Source organism: Mus musculus, chromosome 18, assembly GCF_000001635.26.
Source record: "Mus musculus strain C57BL/6J chromosome 18, GRCm38.p6 C57BL/6J".
Classification (NCBI taxonomy): domain Eukaryota; kingdom Metazoa; phylum Chordata; class Mammalia; order Rodentia; family Muridae; genus Mus; species Mus musculus.
Window position 1 is genome coordinate 23,622,943 of NC_000084.6, and position 19,540 is coordinate 23,642,482.

Consider the following 19,540-nt stretch of genomic DNA (forward strand, 5'->3'; position numbering starts at 1 on the left):
CTTAACACATCCAGGCTTCACTAAAGGACCCCTTTTCATTTATTCTCTTGCTTCTTCCTCATATCTGTCTGATACAAAGAGAAAATGGGCAGTTGGGAGTGAGAATGGCGGGTAGAGTAGAATGTCCAGATCAAGACTGGGGTCTGCAGCATCAGGAGGATGGGTCAGACCTGGCCTGACCCACACATGTCAGGCTCCATGCTGTGCCCCTTACAGTCAGAGGGGAACAAAGTCTGCACCTACTCACCCATAAATATTTCCTCTAGGCTGCTCCACTCGCCTGCCCTTTCACCCCTCCAGAACCCCTTCAGTTTGTGGCCCAATCTCTTCCTACCCAGTTAAATCTGCCTTCATCTGGGGCTTGTCCTGGTTTTACAATCAGCAGGAAGTGCTGGGAATGTTTTAATTACATAGGCTGTGCCATGGCACCATTTTACTGCTGGTTTCTGGATGGTTTTGTTTTGTGCACTCATAAGCTCAAGCTTATAAACCTGGGGGAGGAGGCAGGAAAGGAATGGGAAGGGAGGGGAGGGGAGGGGAGGGAGGGGAGGGGAAGGGAGGGGGGATGGAAGGAAAGAGAAGGAGAGGAGGAGGAGAAGAGAAGAGAGTTGAGAGGAGGGGAGGGGGAAGAGAGAGCTCTGTCCTGCTCTTGGGCATGAATGATTCCTAGCGCTCCCTGCCCCACCCCAGAGGAACAGCTCATCCATGATGAACTCGCCCCTCTTAAAGCAGCAGTCCCAACCAGGACCTAGTCCTGCACATGCATGCAGGCACTCTCTGTGGCACAGCTCAGATCTCTGTGGCCTCAGAATCCTGAAGAAGGAGGGAAACAAGGTAACAGCAGGTGGACCTGCACTCTCTGTAACCACAGTGGCTCCCTCTCCATATGGAAGATGAGTTTCCATGAGATATTCCTTTAAAGAAACTTTCTACCCCGAAGCACCAGGGGAAAAGCCACTGATATAGTCCAAAATTCTCACCATACCCAGGCCTCCTGATTCTCAAATTATTATTCAAAGCTATAACCACCCTGTTGTGTTATAGAATTCCAGACTGATCTTTGCTGTCTATACTTTGGTACCCCGTTACCCGACTTAGACAAGTCTAACACTCCCTCTAAAAGAAATGTGCATTAGCCTGATTTATTATTTCTTGTACATGTGCATTGTGTTATTGTATTGCTCTATAAAATGGACAATTTTGTGTCAATTTAAACTTTTGAAAGATAGGAAGCCGCCTCACCCCTGAACTTGCTCATCAAGCTTAGTCTCCTTTCTCAGTGTTTTGCACTCGGGTATTTTGCTAAGTAGAAAGCTGACACTTCCATTTCCCCCGAGAGTATATAACTGATAATCCTAGTTAATGGCTTTAAATCTACTTTCATATAATTTGCCTTGCACAGTTGCACACCACTGATGGTCACCCTAATACTCACCCATGTGCAGGGTAGACCAGCATCAATAACAGACTGACATATCCCATTGCCTGGCAGAGGTTCCACCAATAGCACTCTATGTCACAGGATCAATTACAATAAATCTTTTTAAAGAGCCTTTCCTTGTAAGGCTGCCTTCTTTGCAATTCATTGTTAAAACTGAAGATGTAAAGTAAAAGAAAAAAATTAAAAATTGTGACTTTTGGATTTGTCTGATAATTTCAGCAAGAAAGCTTTTTCTCAGTAAGAGATTAAGGATATTTATTTTTGTTAATTGTGCATCATTTAAACTCTCTTCTCTCTCTAAGCACCTTTCATTTGGTATTGATGGGTCTCTGGTTGTGTCAGAGTGTGATCATAAATAATAGGAGATACCAAACAGTTGCCTCGCCAATATTGGATGTGTTTCCACAGCAACACATGACTTACTGGGGAGAGGATAGTTCCTAGGGAAAACACACAGCACCTGCACTGCACAGCCTGCATAGTTTGGAAGTGCTAGAGAGAGGTGAGAGCCTTCCCTTCACCCATCCTACCACTGATAGGCAAAACTACACAGCTACAGGGCATCCCCAGATGAAGAAGGTCAGCTGTGCTCTTAAATACAAGACCACCCACTTCGATCTGTTCTGCTGGCCTGGGGCATCCATGTCAGTGTCGTGGGAGACCACTGACACTGGTTCTTACCTTCCCTCTCTCCCAAGAGAAATCTTACAAGAGATTCAGAGACTTCGGGTAGAACATGAGCAAGCTTCCCAGCCCACGCCAGAGAAAGCTCAGCAGAACCCAACCTTGCTGGCAGAACTCCGGCTCCTCAGGTAAGAGAAAGACCCAAATTTACCCCGGGAACACAAATGTTTCAGATCTGATTTTTTTGGGTTTTTTTTTAAGTGCATCTTGTGGGAGGACCTGTATGCAGGCAGGCAGGTACACATGTGTCTGGGCCTACATGTAGGAGCCTGAGGTTAGCTGTCATTTGCCGACATTCCCAGAATCCCTCACTCAGCCAGAGCTCACTGTTGTGGCTAGTGTACCTAGCCAGCTTACTCTAAGGATCCCCTGCCTCTGCACGAAGAGTATTAAGGTTATAAGGGGAGCACTGTGCTTATCTGACATTCGTGTAAGAGTTAGAGATGTGAAATCTGGCTCTCTGAGCCATCCCCAGCCACAGTGTTTGAGCTCTTTAGCACAGACTGGCAGCAGCTAGCCAGCATAGTCCTGACACACCACCATAGCTGCTCATCTTTGTTTTTCTATAAAACACACTTCATCACTGACATTTGAGCAATTTTGAGAGACTCTGATTTTTACCAGACACTGAGAAAAAGACAAAATGTTCCTTAGATCAAAGCAATATATCTCTGGTAGGAAACAAAACAGTTTCACATGGCTGTTTTTACTTACTTACACTATCAAAACGGGTGCCCGTTAAAAGCAAACACATAAGCAGCTATATAAACATCAGAGTTGCTAAATTGGAAGATTTATATATAGCTCACAAAACAGAGTCTGATTTTTCTCTAAATCGTGTCTTCAAGAGTCATGCTATGTGGTACAGGCCTAGAATTCAAGGCAATAAAGATATGCTGAGACAAGAAGATCATGAGTTCAAGACTAGCCTAAGTAACATAATAGGACATTGTCTAAATGTTTTTTAAAAGTATCATAGCTAACTCATTGGTACAATCCTTACACAGAACATGTGAGAGGTTGGGTCTGATACCCTGTACTGCCTTTAAAATAGAGGTCGCACCTCTGTCTTCCTTTATTAGTGGGAAACCTAGTCTTGTCTAATCTGTCACCTTAGGATAACTGAGTTGGAAGGAACTAGGAAAAGTCAGGACTACTCTCTTGGGTGTCAGTGCCATCTCAGGAAGAAATCTAAAGGAGTCTGCTTTGGATGAGGGCTGCAGTTGTCCCCACTACTTCTTGCTACACGATGTAGGTATTATTGTAGATTCCTCCTAGGAAACTGTCTTAGCACCATGTCTTGGATGTGGCAAGGATTCAGGTGTATTATGGAGCAAATAACAGAGAAGTCGATTCCCTCAGTGAGGAGCACATTGATGTTTCACAGGCAGCTTTAACTGTGGAGAAGCACATGTCCTCATCCTTTGGTTTGTGTGCTGAGTCTGCCCGCTGTGTGCCTACAGCTCTGTGAGCTACAGGGTCTATGAGTATAGGTGCATCTTCATAGAAACCCGGCAGAGTTAAAGTCTCTTGTCTTCCTCCAGAGACTAAACTCAGTCAGTTCCTCCTGCTCTTGTGATGAAGTCCATGTTGTGTGCCTTCATGCATGTTTCCCGGAGGTTCCATCCAAGCTCAGCTCCTCAGACACATGAAGACCAGAGGAGCTCTGCAACCCACCTGGCCCAGGCCACAGGCTCTTCCTCTCCCACACTTAAGACTAGAGCAGACCCATCAAAGGCTTGACTGTAAAGGAGATGAACAGAACTTTCAGATGCTGCTTAATGTAGAGCAGCTGCCTTATACATTTGAATATTAATCAATAATTATTTAACTTAGTTATTAATAGCATAATGACTTAAGTAACGGAAACATGGATTCTTCCAAAGAATTTCTTCCAGATACCTCTATGGTTTCTTTTCCATCTCCAGTGAGACACTACAAGTCCTTGCACATCCAACTACACTGTTTACTAGAAGGGATGGGATGGGTAGAAGAGAACGGTGGTTGATTTTTACAATCTTCATCTGATGCTTTAAAAGTGAATGACTGCACGATGGTCTTTTGCCAGATTGTGTCATGAAGAGCCTTCTCCGTTTAAAGTTCAAAGTTAAACCTAATGTTCAAAGACATAAAGCTTAATACGGCAACATGGGAACCGGATGGTCATTTGGTCTGCCAGGATCAGAGTAGCACCTTGTGTCTACCTGAAGCACCATTTCCATCTCTTCTACTGGTCATAGTCTTACAGGATAGATTTGGGAGAAGAATCCTCATACGCACTTTTGATGGCTCTCCTGTACAGCTTTTACTTCTCAAAGTGTTCTGTTCCAGCTGGAGGATAGACTAGGGGGACGGTGGAATGAGCCTGGGGTCACTGAGAATGTTGTTCTAAATATTTCTCCATTTCTGATGGAGCCATCTTGGGACAGGGACAGTTCTTACCACCCTCCTGTGCCTCAAATTTGGACATCCCATGACCTCTGCTGAGCACAAGCCCTTCTTCCTAAAGAATCAGAATCATCAATCACTTCTTTACTCTTGGTTCTCCCTGGTGCCCAATGGCTTATTGTCTGTCTACCTCTGTATTCTATATTTTTTTTTCTGCAGGAAAATTTGTCCTCTCTAGAAGGATACTTCTCTAAATATTTGTATCAAATGCCACATATGTCAGATACCCCTTCTTGCTCTGTGCTAAGAATTTCCAGAGTTCAGAGATTCCATAGATACACTGAACTCAGATCTGAGTAAATAAAACTCTGGAATTCTGTTTAGTGTTTTGTTATTTGAGACTTTCAAGAGGGCTCTAAGACAGTGAGCTCTTACAGAGCTCTTGACAGAAATGAGTGGCACCCATGGGAGTCCTTACCGTTCTTTTCCTACTCCACCCTTCCAGAATCTTTTCTTGAGAAAACAGGAATTATTGGGCTTGCTTTAACAAACACTCAATTTCATTTTTATCTTAAAATCTCTATGGCCTTTTTCAATGAATGTGTTTCACTTTCTACTTAAGCCACAAGGAACCTGAAAGCCACATTTGCAGAGCTTCCTCTGTGCCCATCACCTGACACTTAGTGGGTGATAAGCTGCGTGTGTGCTCTACCACTGAACACAATAGCAAACCTGGGAGAAAGGCTCTCTTATGCTCCTTTTATAAATGTGGAAACTGAGATTCACTATAGTGAAATAAATGTGGGAGACATCATGACACTAGATCATTAAGTATGCATGCATATGCTTCTAAGACAAACATTTTCTTTTATAACTGTGGTCCAATCTCAAATTCAAGAAGTTACTGTGGAAGCGTTATTATGCCATATGTAATTCATATAAGGATGTTATTGGTCTAATACTATCATAAAAGTACATAGATTCTTACATATAGGCATTGAATTAAAAATAATCTCACAGAACTTCAGGATAAAAGGCATTCATTTAGAGATGCCTACACTTAGCAGAGGGAAAGCAAAGTTGTTCTTTAGTCCTTGTGTTTGACCGCCTTGGACGTGAAGAGCACACCACCGATTAGTAACTGCTTTCGCTTGGTAACTGCTGCTCTAAAGAGTTGGAGAGAAGGCTGAACCGAGGCGTTATGAATTACATTAACAAAGTTTAGTGCCATGTTTTTAAGATTACTTTTATAATATGAATGTACAATGAAGTTGACTTACATTGGCTAGGCTTCACTTTTTCTAAGGTTTTAAATACCTCTCTAAGTATGGCTTACCTGCAATAGTAGACTTCTTCGCTGACCTTCTCAATGAGCTCCTGTGGCTAAAAATCCCAGAGACAGCATGAGGTGAAACCTAAGAGTAAATCAGAAATATTAGCAACCCTTGTCCCAAGTCCTACTGAAAACGTCCAGAGGCTACTGTGTGCTGATAAAGCAGTCATGGTGTTTGTCACTGAGAGATACTTTGGAATGAGAAGAAACATACAAATTAGAAAGATTCTGCTCAAGAGGCAGAAAGCGAAATAAGCTACGGAAAACCTACACCATATGGGATGCTTCCCTTCCTCTGGATTCAGAAAGAAGAACTATCTAAAGGGTCAATCACACGTGCTAATACACACACACACACACACACACACACACACACACACACACACACACACACGGCTAGAGAAATGGCTCAGCAGTGAAAAGCAATGACTGCTCATCCAAAAGACTCATGCTCAATTCTCAGTACTCACATCATGGCTCACAACCATCTGTAACTCCAGATCTGTAACTCAGTTCTAGCAGATCTGATGGCCTCTTCTGGCTTCTGAGGCATCAGGCATAAACATGGAGGGCAGACACATGTGCAGGCAAGACACCTATCTACTTAAAGTACAAATGTAAATAGGAAAAGAATATGGGCATGTGTGTTATTATTATGTGTGAAGCAAAGGCTGTGATATTTATCAGTTTTACATTTTCAAGTCACTGTGAAGAATAGAGTCTATATGAAAAATATATTTTAAAATGTTTGATTTATGTTCCTAACCTGTCCCCTTATAAATAAATATCTTTCAGCTGAGTAAGTCACAGCCTAACTCACTGTGATATCACTTACTGTCAGTTTTTATTTCACAGACCCTACTATAAGTTAACTTAGTATGTTGTCTGTGTCATTGAGATATATGCATGTATACAATAATGCATGTCACTAAGGAATCCAATCATTTTTAAAATATAAACTCTGATATTTCAATCCAAGCTAAAGACCCCATTGAAGTCAAGGGGAATATATATACACACACACACATATATATATACATATAGACACACACATATGTATATATATACATATATATACATATGTCACATACACACACACACACACAGGTACATCAGAAGCGGACCAATTGCACACATGCTAGAACAGATGTTAAATTGCTTCCCTATGTCAGATTTCCAAAGGCCATGGAAAACTGCATGCGAATTTATAGGAATGACTTTGGATTTCAAAGATTTGCAGTGCCAGTCCTTTTCAGTAACTTTGGGTTTTTATTTGATATTTGAAGTCAAGAGTATAGACCAAAGCTGACCAAACCATGAACAAAGTGTGGTAAACCTGGTATTAATATATGACATTATTTTGTTACTTGATGTTTATGGTTTTATATTTGTTAATTTTATTTAGTTTTGTTATTTTGCACATATGGGTATTTGCCTGCGGATGTGTATGTGTTCTACATGCTTACGGTGTCCACAGAAGTCAAAAGGGAATATTGGATCCCCTAGAACTGGAGTTTCACATGGTTTTAAGCCACCCTGTGGGTGCTGGGAGTTGAACCCAGGTCCTCTGGAAGTACAAGTGCTTTTGATTACTGACCCAACTCTCAGGTTTGGTTTTATTTGCCATACCGGGAACTGAGTGTAAGATCTTGAGTTTGATAGGCAAGTACCTTACCACTAAGCCCAAGGCCCTCTTTAGTTCTCACCTTGAGATGGACGGGCTTTTGCTCACTTGTCCAGGCTACCCTTGGACCCACAGGATAGCCCAGGCAGCCTTGAGTTTATAGTCCCCTGTCTCATACGCCAGGTAGATGAGCTGCCAGGCCCTCACCCCTTGGCCTAGCCGACTCTCCCTTTCCTGCCGTTTCGTCTCTTTCCCCTCTAGCGCCTCTCAATGTCAACAGAAGTGACAGAGTGCAGATGGCTTTCCTTTCTGCTGACAGTGTAATAGAAAGTCTGTAAAACAAGCACAAGCTTTATTCATCGTAGAGAACACACATGTGGGAACTTAGCTAGCCTGACTTCACTCTGTAAAACCAAGCCCAAACCAAATACTTCAGATTGGTTATCACCAGTATGGCCATGACTAGCTCTCCTCAGAAGCGGACCAATTGCACACATGCTAGAACAGATGTTAAATTGCTTCCCTATGTCAGATTTCCAAAGGCCATGGAAAACATAGTGTGAATTTATAGTAATTACTTTGGATTTTGAAGATTTGTCGGGCTGACCCTTTTCAGTACTTTTGTGTTTTTGTTTGATTTCTGAAGCCAAGTGTACAGACCAAAGCCAGCCAGAACATAAACAAAACATGAAAATGCCAAAAGGGATTTCTATCCTGCTTAAATGTAGTGTGGCTTCTGTCAAACAACAGTACCCCACTCATGTTACAATCATTTACCCACTTTAAGACAGTTACCTAGCTGGTAACACTATTGAAGTCTAGACATGCCCTCTTAGAAACAGCACACTACACACCCACAAAATCGGGAAACGGAATTAGCTTGACTTGAATGATTTTCTGGTGTTGGCTTTTTTCGTAGACAGCGAAAGGATGAGCTAGAACAGAGAATGTCTGCTCTCCAGGAGAGCCGGAGAGAGCTGATGGTCCAGTTGGAAGGTCTCATGAAGCTCCTGAAGGTAAGGCACCTTACAGCAGTGTTTCTGACTTGCAATTGTGGTGGTTTTTAAATTGTTGGCACATAATTTGCAATGGCTTTTCCAATTGCTGTATGTGACTTTTCTCCCCCAAATGGTACAAACTCAACTATGGAACTATTTCTTAGGCCTGTGAAGGACTAGCAGTCAATCAATAGTAACTTTCATTCTCACTCACTTTCTTGAACTGGGCTGCTAAGGACCATGGGGCAAGTTCTTTGCTTATTTTCAGTCTCTTTCTGTCCTTGAAAATTATAAAACTGGATTTGTCTATAAATGCTTTTCACCAATCTTAACAATTCTGATGAGGTTATACAGAGACTGATGCTAATTCAGACTATTAAGGAATAGTAACTGTTGCGTCTTGGCAATAATAGTAAATATGTTATTGCATTCATGCGGCTCCAACAAGCCACATGACTTCCTTGGGTCTCAAGTATGGATTGTAAATGGGATATTTCCTCTTTCTTCTAAGGAAAAAGTATTAAATGGCGGAAGTCCTGTTGAGGGCAATGTTTTTCCATTGGAAGTAGCAATCTCTTTTAATGAGTATATACTGAATTACTTTCCAAGTTAGCAGCAGATGGACACATGGCCACTCCGTCCTGGAGCACTGCCATGCTCCATGTTCTTCTGGCCTGAAAGAAACAAGTGGGAACCAGTATAAACAGGAACTCATGTGCCAAAGGCAACAGCTGGAACTTCTGAAAGGATACCCCCGAGGAAATGTCCCTATGCATTCACTATGAGACAGGAAGTTCAGACCAGTTTTCAGTCCCTGAATTTCCCTCCCTTCCCCAACACCAGTCGTTTGTGGTTTCTCTGCTGCCCTTTCTATTTACTTTCTCTTTCCTTTCCTACTCCCTTCTTGCCTTCCTTTCTTTCTTTCTTTCTTTCTCTCTTTCTTTCTTTCTTTCTTTTTTCTTTCTTTCTTTCTTCCTTCCTTCCTTCCTTCCTTTCTTTCTTCCTTCCTTTCTTCCTTCCTTTCTTTCTTTCTTTCTTTCTTTCTTTCTTTCTTTCTTTCTTTCTTTCTTTCTTTCTTTCTTTCTTTCAGCTCTTTTTAGCAACAATGTTGTGAAGCTTTCTGCTCCAGAAACTACTTGCAACATTTCTTTCTTTTGTTTTCTTTGCTTTGTTTTATAACTCAGCCAACATTTTGGCCATCAGTCCTGTGTTTAATAATCCATTTGGGAAATGTTTTATTGTTACTCAACAAAGTTTGCTTTCCAATGTGTTACACACAGGAAGTATAGAACTGGGGGTTGGGTTGACTGGTACTGTGGTAAGACTAGATCATTAGTGACCTGCTGCTGTTTCTAGCCTATTGTCTCATTTGATGCAACAGAAAAATCTCTTTTCTGCTTCCCTTTGAAAATACATCAGCTATAAAGATCTGAGCCCATCTTGCCCTTCCCCGAATGGCAGGAAATTTTGAAAAATCTCTCTGCTGCTGTTTCTATGGTCCTGCCACAGTAGTGATGAGATAGGAGTCTACTGGTCAGCAGCCACCATGGGATTAAGCCTGCCCAACAGAACACAGACTTTGTACCAAGACATACTAATACTAGGATAGACAGATCAGACACAGAGGAAAGGAATGGGTCTGTTGTCTCAAATACCTAAATAGGCTTGGAACTGAAGTGAAGGTTTGGCAGAGGCCAGGAGAGGTGTTTGAAGCCACGTTGATACCTCCCGTCTCTTCCTTCACTGTGTACGTGCTCTGGTTGGAACCCTGGGTAATCTAATTGTTATTGATTCGATCTTTCTGTAGGAAGAAGAACTGAAGCAGGGAGTAAGTTATGTCCCCTACTGCAGGTCTTAACTAACAGTGGAGGGCTGCTGTCCTGCTGACCTTCTCATTGCTTTGGCCTCTAATGTATGTTCCTGCTTCAGTTTGGAAAGAAAAAAAAAACCATACTAATTTGCTTCCATTTCAATGTAGTGCTTGAATTGAGATTATAAAATTCAACATTCTGTTACAACTGTCACTACTACTGACGGCAACAAATGAAGACCGGTTTTGTGTTGAGAAGGGAGAACAACTTGTGATTCCTTGGGAAGGTTTTGTTCAGATCCTCGAGGGTGTTAAGTTTCAAATTCATGTTATGCTCTTTGAGGTTATTGTCGGGACCCTTCTCTTGATAGAAGGTCAGTCATTAGAGCTCCTCAAATGTCAATGTTGTTGCCCAAGCTGCAGCCCCACAAGAGCAAACCTCCACACTGTGAACATTCAGTTAGTTCAGCTTCCATTTCTCTGAAAAGGCATAGAAACTCTTCTCATAAAGATCGGGTAATAAATCCCCTGCCATCACATAACATAAGCTATGCCACCCATCCTGTGCTCATAGATGTGTTCAATCCTGTAAGACTGTGCTCGGTAGCTGACTGTCCACTTCACACCTCTTTAGTTCCCTCCAAAGCTGTTGGTTAACAAGATCCTATGAAGAATAGGCAACTTTCTTCCCTTCCATTCTTCCTGAGGACCTTTCTGCTCTATGATTTTATAGGTCCTATTCACACTTATTTTTCTGGAGATAGGGGCATCATGACCGTTGGGCTGGGTCATACTCTGAAGCCCTGTTTGACCTTGTAGTCAGGTTCAGAAGCAAGCAGAAGAAGCTGTACACCGAGAGAAGTCAAACCAAACTAGAGCAAAAGAAAAGCAGCTTGAGCACCCTGTGCATGTACCAAAGTGTATGATGATATTTCCTAGCTCCGTTATTTAAAGATTTCACATTATACCCATGGTGAATTAGAAACTTGAACCTGTTCGATTTTAACAGTTCTGTTAACTCTTCTGTATGCTCTTTTCTATTTTCCATTCTGTGTGTTTGTGTGTAACAGAGAATGTTTGCAAAACACTGGAAACTTTTTAACTCTTCATTCCCAAGGTCTGTAAAAAAAATAATAAGAAGAAAAGAAACATGTTAAACCAATCTGTAACTCAGACAATAAAGACGATGTGCAGCATTATTTTGTATATTATGAAAAAATTCCTTTACTGAACTGACGCCAAATTTTCACCAGGGATGACTCCCTTGTCTTAAAGATGCACTGTATTTGTAGCCTCTACCGTTGTCCATCCCTGCATCCCTGGGGTGTGGCTGCTGGACTTAGATCATGGCAGGGTGTATCCCTTGATAACTCTTTGCAAACAGACTTTGCCCCGCCTCTTATTTTGCATGCATGTAGAAACAGAAAAGCTGCTCTAATCTAAGCTCCCTCCTCCCTCTGGGCAGAGAGGGCAATTGTCTTGCCTTAAAATTCGTTTCCTTGGGGACCCCTTCCCTCCATTTCCCAAGTATATTCTGGAAGGCTTTTATGCATTCATAGAGCCAGGCTGTGGGAGTGCCCTTTAGGTTGAACTTTGTCAGGTCCCTTTCTATCCCTTTCCTGTACAGCCCCTCCCAGCCTCTGCATGTTGAAGGGTCACCACAGTAAGGGCTGTAGCATGGATAGAAGCCATCTGCCAGAGACCCAAATGTAGGTTACACACTCATTCTCTCTTATCTCCTTGGTTTCTACTCAAGCTTCTCTTTAAACCGACCTGAGGTCAAGGGTACTTACACCACAACTTATAAGCAGCAGCTACACAAAACTGAAATAGAAGACAGAGAAACTGGGGAAGAGAAAATGGGACTGAATCCCCTAAGGGGACAAGGGTATTCTGTTCACTTAAACAGCAAAACAAAAGAGGGAAATGCAATCCAGGGTTTTAATAACATAGAAATACCACTGCATGGAAGCTCAGAATATCTTCCACATTAGGCACTAAAGCAAGCCTTCATTCAGATCGTTATAGAAAAGTACCAAGGAATATAATAGAAAAATGCAGTGGTGGATTGCAAGTGGCCATGGCTTATACTGATCTTTAGTCAAAACTAAAGCCAGGACCCCATCAAATCCAGCCCCATTGAGATAGTTCTATGAGAAGATGAACAAATTCCTTCCAAATCTCTTTCTCATGGTTGAACATGATCTAAGGAGAGAATTTAGAGGTCTTAGACTGGCCTTTACTTCTAAATTCTGTTTTATGAGCCTTTCCCCTTCAGGAAAATTCTCTTTGTTAAAAATCAAACCTAAAATACCCCATACCACAAATCATGCTTGATTTAATAACCTCTACGTGTTTTATCATAAATCTGTGTGGTTCAATGTAGTGTTTTATTATGCTGGCATCTACAATCTCTACATATACTGTTTCTTGTTATAGGTAATGCATGAAATTATCCCCCTTGAGGAGAGAACATGAATTTTTAAAAAATAGTGCCTGTAATATAATATGATTATGGTATCACAAGCAATAAATTGTGTTTTTTACAAAACTTGAATCAAAGTTATCCTACCCTCTTTCTTCCTTGTGTACCCTTAAGATTTATTGAAGGAGCCATAAAATGAGCACTCATAAAAAATACCTTTAAGAGCAAAAGCAGCTGGGCTGTAGTTGCAGTAACGATATGTTCTAGAGTTTCTGGTACGTTCCCAGTTCCAACTGTTATAGTTAGGTCCAAGTATTTTAACTTTGAGTTAGCAAAATAAAGCCTTAGTAATTTTCTTTGTGAGATTACACCAGAATCCCAGAGACCCCCGTTCTAGCTCACACCTTTAAGATGTTGAGAGAGTAAACTAATTCCTGATCATTCTTTTCGAACATTCGGGTAGTATACACCTCACAAGGTTACTGTGGGTATTTTAGATGATAGTGGATGTGAAAACACTCTGTGAAAATTCTATCTGGATATCAAATATCTGCACAAATATGTGTACAGTCATATATAAATTTTGGAACACACACATTCACTTCTTTTTTTTTTTTTTCCTGTCAGTTAACTAATAGAATCTCAGTCTGGGAAAGAATTTTGAACATGACTTTCATTTTGTTTAGAGCTCTTACAATTGCTTTTAACAGTCAAAAAATACAATTATTATGCTTTAGAAGATTCAAAAACATCTAGTAAGATTATTTTTGCTGCTGTTGACATCAATTTTAGAGCCCTAGATGTACTAATGTCTACAGTGTTTGCTGCCAACACATTCCTGAGTACACTTTTAAAAGATGGTGCAGTGGATGACTAAGAATGTCAATGGCCTGTATGTTGTACAACACACCCCAGAGCCTGGAGGCTCAACATAGACATTGCATAAAAGAGGTTATTGGTGTGCAGTACTTCATAGTCAGGAATCAGAATCAGGAATCTTTCTCTGAGTTTACCACAAGGATTGAATTGAAAACTACTACATCTTAAACCTTGGAATCAAACTGGTCCCTATTTACTTAGGAGCAGAGTCTAGCATCATTCAAAATCTCATCTCTTGCTCTCATTTAAATGCAATACAGAATATGAATAGGCCACAAGGAGCCAGTTTTCCAGCCTCGCTTTCACCTTCCATTATTAGCTTTCCTCATCCAGCCCGTGGGCTTTCTACAGAGTTGATAACTCCTCCATAGAAAAGGGAGGGAGGGAATTTACCTTGAGATGATATCTGCATATAGAAATGAGAATCTAGTATTCCAAAATACATAAAGTACTTGATCAGACAATACACACACACACACACACACACACACACACACACACATATAAAATCTCGTTTTTAAAGTGGTGTGATTGATTCTAGGAGAGGAAAAATAAATGATTCTCTGCTCAAAACCAGTGGACAGTGAGTCTTTGATTCCACAGGGCAACTATTCTGAAGGCCCCCAAGCCTTTGGCTTTCCTTTTAGTGTTCTCATTTTTATCTCATGGAAGCTGGTACTGGCTTCAGCACCAATGACCTCTCTGCCATGTCACTGCTGTCCTCCCAAGTCTTGCTGAAGCTTTTCCAAAACTCAGAAACTCCTCTCTCCTCTCCATGCTATCACAGGCATCTTTACTGTGAAAACCACTCAAGCAATGCCTCCTTCCTGACCCGTCAGAGTCAACTGCGTCCTCTGTCTTCTATTGCATTTTGTACACAGCAATACTCCAAGAAGCCCAGTAATCAAAATTGTGATGATGATGGTGATGGTGATGATAACAGTTAGTGACTTTGTGCAGCCTCATTTTCCCAGGCTGGGAGGTACAACTGAGTCAGGTAGCATGTTCAGCCAGACCTTAGAGGCAGACTTTACATGTGTGGTAGGTGGATGGGTAACAAATACTCTGCACCTCTCCAGGGTGGCTTCACTCAGCACTTACACATTTGCCCTTTTCCTTAAAGCATTCTTTCTCTCTGGAGCTGAGTAGAAACCAAAATACTTCCTGCAAAAAAATGGAAAATGTATGAGTCTTACCAGGCTTTTAAAAAATTGATGTGATGGCAGGTGGAGTGGAGTCAGAGGATGCATGTAGAAATTAATTGTTCATTTAGTCTCCAGGAAGAGAGCTATTTTAAGTTGCCAGCTGTGATATATGTTTTCCTCATCCATAAATCAACCGTCCTTGGGAATGTTGGATCCATATATTGATCTTCATGGACCATTGTCCCTTCAATCTTTCCACCATTAATCATTGAGTAATTTCCAAGGAAGGGTTTTCTCTGGGAATTTGCTGAAACTCATTCTAAAGTTCAAAACAGACAGCCATGCTGGATAGCCTAACTACAGAGAACCCGGGAAAATAAAACTTGATGATCTGTCCCATTGCCAAAGGGCAGCTACCTTTCCTGTCGGCCCTTTAAGAGTGGGACGGAAAAACTATGTTTATTCTTATATGACAAAAGGGTGCTCTATAGCAAGTTTCAGAAACTATATCTGGAAGCCTGTATTTAAAAGAAAAAAAAAAAAAGACTGGGACGGAAGGAACAGCAGAGAAGCCATTTCCTATAGGAAGTCCTAAGTATCAAACTGGGCAGTGTCCTAACACTATGGGGCTATGATTACCAGGCAACCATGTAACCCACTCTAAGAACTCTGGGTAAAAAAATGAACATGACTTGGGAGGTGCAGGTTGCAAAAAAAAGATGGAGCTAAATCTTTTTGTTAACCCCAGGATTTCCCACCAAACTTCTTGACATAATCAGACTACTTGAAACTGTAACCATTAGATATTCATTTGGCTATGACTTGGGCATGACGGCTATTAGCCAGTCACACGTTGTTGTCATTTAGATTCAGTCAGAGATTTTTCTTTTAACAAGTAACCACAGCCAGTTACTTTTTCTCTAACGAAGAACCACTCTTGGGATCTTTGGAGACAGGAAACAGAAAGGAAAGACATTGACATTGAAGAACAGGTAATAAGCAGGAAGATAAGGGATTGGTAATGCTTCAGATGTACAAACTCTTAAAAAGAGCCTAGTGCACTATACAGAGCAGGCTCTGAGAGGAAGTGCTATATGGAACAGGCTCTCAGCGTGGGCATGCACTACAGAGGCAGGTTCTGTTGGGGGTGAGGGGAGGGCAATGAAGCCAAAGTACGCACCTCCTTACAAATGTCGCCAGAGGTAAGAACCCCATGAGGACTGTGTGCTAAAGAACCCGATACAGCCTATGTAAGCAGAACCAAGTGGTACATCCCTAGCACAGCCTGTCAAATGCTAGAGTGCAGTCACAACCCCCTATAAAGCACTGGGTGCAGCTATGATGCAGACTTTGAATTTTTTTTCAACTTTTAAAGAGTTACATGGCATAACTACATCAGTAGCCTCTCATCTTATTGGAGCCAAATTGACAGTGAAATGCGTGTCTATTTAGCCATGCGTAGACTTGCAGATAAGAGCTTGTAGACCTGACTGCTAAGCTAGCTTGATGTCCCTTCTGCCACTCTGGGCACTCACACCTATCCTCAACCCAAGGAAAATATGTTAATTGGATACCTTGAGGCCTGGAGCACCATGCTGTGCCCATTGTGGGAGCTTCTCAGCCTTTAGTTCCTAAAGTTTCTAAATGTAGTAAAGTGTCATTGGAAGCATGCGATGTTGGTCATATCCTGAGGAGACCCTGCACACCTCTGAGAAAGCCTCAGACTTGCAATCTAAACTTCCTAATGCCCTAAGTTGCCTGATGACCTTCCAAAGGCCACCTATCCCCTCTGAGCCTCAGTGTGCTCACCTACTCAATGGGAATAATAATGCCTAATATGAATGTTAAGAATGTTAAAGTCTTTGGGATTAAAGTACTTTTTTCATAAACTGATTTCAAACTGTTATTCAAATATAGTATTATCTTTTTATTTACTATATTAGGAAAATCAACAATATATGCTAAAATGCTCTATACCCTCTAAAAATGGAAAGTGAATGCAAAAAAAAAGTCATTTTATTAGTATGAACTCTCTAACAAAGATCTGGCTTCTTAAAGTTGAATTGATGAGCCATGTTGGACAAACAAAAGGAGCCGATTTCTACCACAGTCTGTCCCACTTCACTTCCTGACCCCAGTAGACACCGCCTCCTGCGACTGAAGGATTTTGGTAATAAAATAAGAAAAGTCCAGGAGTTCTCCCTAAGCCCTGACTAGGACTGGGTGCACAGAAGAGCGTCCAGCACTAGGTGCCCCAAGGCACCTGACCAACATCTGTTTCTCTATGATGGACCCTCCACCAGCCATGGTTCATCAAGGGTTCTGTAGCCCCTAGGACTCAAAGTCCTTGGGCTCAGCCACAGGCTCAGCCATTGTTCTCCATCTCCCCAGGGCAACCATTTTCATTTTCAGATCCCTGGGATCCACAACTGCACACCTAGATTGGTGATACCCACTCCATGGGTCATGAGGAAGAGATCCTCGGGATGTTCATAGAACCTTTGGGGCAGGAGAAAGCTCAGCTGTGTGGTGAGATTATTCACCATTGACATGAGACCTGGAGGTGCAGGGTTAGCTCAGACACGGGTTTCAAGGCCGTGGGGCTGAGAAGCTGTTTTCTGGAAAACCCAGGCCCCTCTTTGAGCAGGCTGAGGAAAGCAGACAAAAGCATCAACACCTAAGTCCCTCCTCTCTGAGCCTGGACAGACCATTACAAACAGGTACTGTTACAAGTGTAAGACTGGAATCCACAGCCTGTGCGGCAGCACATAAGTTCTGTGCTATGCTTTGGTTTGCTTTGTTTCTCTTTCTGGATTTCTTCACTTTATAGATTTGACAGTTACGTATGATGCTGAGCCCTGGAGAGCTAACAGCATGGCACTTTACAGGAATGGTGTGTGTGTCTGTCTGCGTGTTGTGTGTGTATGGTTGTGTTGGGAGGTGGGGGATGTTTAACTGCCAGTAGCCAAACACAAAGCAAAGATCTAAATAGAACATTCCAAAGCAGCACTCTCATGCTGCAGATCTCAGAGTGTGAACAGGTAGACAGTTACTCTCTGGGTTTTTCTGTAGAAAAGTTCTCACCATGGCTGGTCAAGAGTCGACAGATTGGGAGGGGACGGCTCAGAGTGCATGGCCGGCTACATGTGTGTGACAGAGTCTCCCTGCATGCTTTACATGCATGCCCTATTGTCTTCCTTTTCTACTAATTATTGAAACCAAGAGTCTGTTTTCAAGGGCTTCATTGAAAGAAAAAAAAGAGAGAGAGAGGAAAGGAGAGGGGAGGGGAGGGGAGGAGAGGGGAGGGGAGGGAAGGAAGGAAAGAGAGAGAGACAGAGAGAGAGACAGAGAGAGACAGAGAGAGAGAAGGAAGGAAGGAAGGAAGGAAGGAAGGAAGGAAGGAAGGAAGCAAGCAAGCAAGCAAGCAAGCAAGCAAGCAAGCAAGCTTTAAAAAATTCAAGGTCTCATACTAAAGATCATGATGCAGAAATAAAAGTGTTCTGGTGGTTTTCTACTCTGTTTTTTTTTTCACTCCTTTATAAATCCTGCTAATCTCACTCTTCTGCTAAACGACAGCTTTCTTGAAGGTCTAGAGAAAAAGGTAGTTCAGAAAACAGTAACCAAATGTCAGACACATTTGCACATCAAAACCTCAGTTAGATATCACATCTTTCCAGTAAGGATAATAATTATTTAAAAAAAAAAAAAAAAGGCTGACAAGTTTGAGCAAGCACTCGAAGAGAAAGGGGCAGTGCTACCATTGTAGAAAAGAGTGAGATAGACTTGGCCTGGTTCAGCAATCCCACTAGTGAGGGAATTATCCAAAGGGAATAAAGTCACTATAGTGAAAGGTATCTACACTCTCAGGCTTATCACAATTGTGTTCACAGTAGCCAAAGGACCAGAAGTGACCATCAGCCATGAATGGATGAAGAAAATGTAGTGTGTGTGTGTGTGTGTGTGTGTGTGTGTTATGTACAAATATGTGTGATATATGTGTGTATTTGTGTATGTGTGTGTTTAGTGTGGTTTGTGCATACATGTGTATATGTGTATGTGTGTGGTATTTGTGTGTGCAGTATATGCATATATTTGGTTGTATATGTATGTGGTATGTGTATATGTGTATATACATATATATATGCTGTGTATGTGATATGTGTGTGTGTATGGTCTGTGTGGTGTGTGTGTGTGTGCACGCGTGTGCGCACACACACACACACATGCATGCGAGTGCAGGTTGTGCTGGAATATGATTCAGCTCACTAAAGGAATGGCATCCTGGCATTACAACAGCAGGGGTAGATCTGAAGATCACACGTTAGATAATAAGGTCTGATACAAAAAGACAAGCACACTATGTGTGAAATATAAAAAATTGATGCTAAGAGATGAAAAGTAGAAGAGTAGTTACAGATGCTGGGAGAGCAGAACAAAGGGATGCTGGGAAATATTGATGGGTGGATACCAAGATGCAGTTAGATGAGAGTAAGATGCTCTGGCATGCCACTGCATGGTAGGATAGCTACAAATAACCACAGTGTGTTGATCATTCCAAAAGAGACTGAATCTGAGTGACAGACAGCAAGGGTGGAGAGTGCAGGAGAAGGGTTGGAGGCAGAGAGGCAAATAATATAAACATATTAATGAAATTGTTTTTATAAAGCTAGAAGAAAGCATTTTGAAAGTTTTCATCATAAATAAATAACAGACACAAGGTAGATACGTTCACCTGGAATTGAACATTGTGTGATATGTACATATGTAAAATTGTTACATGGGATCTCATTAGTAAGTACAGTCTTCATGTATC

At 41.7% G+C, this 19,540-nt stretch overlaps 1 protein-coding gene across 42 annotated transcripts in view; it reads left to right on the top strand.

Moving 5' to 3' along the window:
* Window positions 1–19,540, top strand: part of Dtna (dystrobrevin alpha) — a 349,714-nt gene that overhangs the window by 312,937 nt on the left and 17,237 nt on the right. For 35 of the 42 annotated variants that reach the window (XR_001782337.2, XR_003952498.1, XR_003952493.1 and 32 more), the window contains 2 exons: window positions 2,140–2,253; window positions 8,390–8,486. Coding sequence is in view for 23 of the 42 variants with exons in the window: in XM_030250320.1 (XP_030106180.1) it covers window positions 2,140–2,253; window positions 8,390–8,486 (211 nt within the window). In the remaining 19 variants the exon portion in view is untranslated. Of the gene's footprint in view, window positions 1–2,139; window positions 2,254–8,389; window positions 8,487–10,275; window positions 12,836–19,540 lie in introns of those variants that run through there. The other 7 variants (XM_017317817.2, XM_011246835.1, XM_030250321.1 and 4 more) reach the window with 3 other exon arrangements.